At 70.9% G+C, this 2,166-nt stretch overlaps 1 protein-coding gene across 1 annotated transcript; it reads left to right on the top strand.

The window, feature by feature from the left end:
- Window positions 1-255: 255 nt before the first annotated feature.
- Window positions 256-2,163, top strand: LOC110392081 (polycomb group RING finger protein 2-like; the record flags this gene model as incomplete). The annotated part of the gene is made up of 4 exons (XM_021384037.1): window positions 256-1,563; window positions 1,677-1,773; window positions 1,932-1,987; window positions 2,065-2,163. Coding segments are annotated over exons 1-4 (364 nt in total), but the record flags the coding sequence as incomplete, so codon positions are not given.
- Window positions 2,164-2,166: the final 3 nt, after the last annotated feature.

The raw sequence follows: 2,166 nt of genomic DNA, 5'->3' as shown, positions 1-2,166 counted from the left end.
TGTCCGGGCGGGGGGTGTCACCGCGGGCGGGGGGGGGTGTGACCCGCTCCGTTCACGCGCGTGCCCGTGCCCCGGTGCAGTGTCACCCATCGCCGGGGCGCGGGGACACACGCGGGGGCGGGGGGGTCCCGCCGGGGGGGGTCGGTTCGCCGCGTGCCCCGTCCCGATGCGTCCGTGCGGCCCCGAGCGAGCGGTGACTTTGAGACGCCCTTCCCGCCCCCCCTCTCCCCCCCCCTGCTCTGGGGATTTGGGGAGAGGGCTCCGGGACAGGCCCCCCCCCCCGGGCCCGCGGCACGTCGCCGTGTGACGCCCAGGGGGGTCCGGTTGCGTTCGCCCCCCGAAGGAAACCGCGGCTGTTCGTTATAACGCACCGGGCGCAGCGGAACCGGTTTGCGCCGGTGGCTCAGTGCCCCCCCCCGGGAGACCCGCAGCGTGCCGCTGCCCCCCGGCCCGGGGAGCTCCTGCTGGGGGAGGGGGGCGGGGGGGGCTATGAGCGCAGCCCCTGCTGCCCCCGCCCCCCCGGGGAACGCAAAGGGGAAATACCCGCGGGACAGCGCGGGGAGGGGGCGGTGTCGGAATGGGGCGGGGAGGGGGGGGTCCCCGTTGTGTGCACACGCGCAGCTCCATCGCACCCCCTCTGCACACCCCGTGCACATCCCAGTGCGCACCCCCTACGCACCCTGTGCAAACCCCGTGCACGCCCCCCGTGCACGCGCCCCGTGCACCCCCCGTGCTGCCCGCGAGCAGCAGCGGTTGTTGCCCGTGTCCGCGCCCTTCGGGTGGGTGCAGCCATGCTCGGGCTGCTGAGAGTGGGGGTTGCCATGGAAACCATAAAACTGCGGTGATTTTGGGCCCTGGCTCCGAAAGCGGCACGGATGGAGCGGGCGTCCCTCGTGGTGCTGGGGGACACTGCCCGCACGGCTCCGACCCGCACACACCTGGCCCTGCACACCCCTCCGTGCACACCCCTCCGTGCACTCTCCCCTGCATACAGCCCTGTGCACGCCCACCCCTGCACGCCCACCCATGCACACCCATCCATGCACTCCTCTCTGCACACACCCCTGTGCACGCCCATCCGTGCACACCCCACTGTGCACAGGTGCCCACAGTGCCCGGCCGCGGACTCCGGAGTTTCTATAGAAACCGAGAGGTGGAGAAGGCTGAAGCGCCTCTTCCATCCAACAAAACCAAAGCACTCGTGCATGTGAGTGCGTGCACTCGTGTGTGCACGTGTGCGTGTGCAGCCCGGGCAGCTGCAGGCAGAAGGGGGCTGGGGATGTGCTCGGGGATGCAGTCCTGATGCAGGGGAGCAGGGCGACGAGGGGGGGGGGGGTGGTGCGGTGTGGGTGCCGGGGCCGTGTGCTGGAGGTCCCGGTTTGGCACTGAGCGGCCGCCCCGCGTGTCGTTCCCCCCCCTACCCCCCCCCCTCAGGGCGGAGCTGCTGCAACATGCACAGGACCACCCGGATAAAGATCACCGAGCTGAACCCGCACCTGATGTGCGCGCTGTGCGGGGGGTATTTCATCGACGCCGCCACCATCGTGGAGTGCCTGCACTCCTGTGAGTGGGCCCGGGTGCCCCACTCCGTGGGGCTGCCGTGGGGCGGGGAGGGGGAAGGGGAGGGGGCACAGGGTGCTGCCCCACTCAGTGGGGCGCTGCGTCTCTCCCCGCAGTCTGCAAAACCTGCATCGTGCGCTACCTGGAGGCCAATAAGTACTGCCCCATGTGCGACGCCCAGGTGCACAAAACCAGACCCCTCCTCAGCATCAGGTGAGGGCGGGCCCCCCCCCCTCACCGAGGGAGATGTGGGGCTGGGACGTGGGAGGAGATGGGACGCGGGGGGGGGAAGGTGAGGAGGGATGGGGAATTGGGGTGGGGGAGATGGAAACGCCGCTCCCACCGCCGTTTCTCGTTTCCTCTCCCCGCAGGTCAGACAGAACGCTGCAGGACGTGGTGTACAAGCTCGTCCCGGGGCTGTTCACAGGTGCGGAGCGGTGCGGAACCCCCGGCTGTGCCCCTCCCCCGCCCTCCCCTCCCTTCACACCCCCCTCTCTCTCGCAGATGAGATGAAGCGTCGCCGCGAATTCTACGCCGCGTACCCCGTGGCCGAGGGTGAGTGCTCGCCCATGGCCCCCACCTTCCCCCCCTGCGCGGTCCCCAGCT

Source organism: Numida meleagris, unplaced genomic scaffold (genome assembly GCF_002078875.1).
Source record: "Numida meleagris isolate 19003 breed g44 Domestic line unplaced genomic scaffold, NumMel1.0 unplaced_Scaffold941, whole genome shotgun sequence".
Lineage (NCBI taxonomy): Eukaryota > Metazoa > Chordata > Aves > Galliformes > Numididae > Numida > Numida meleagris.
This window is presented reverse-complemented; position numbering and strand designations above follow the sequence as displayed.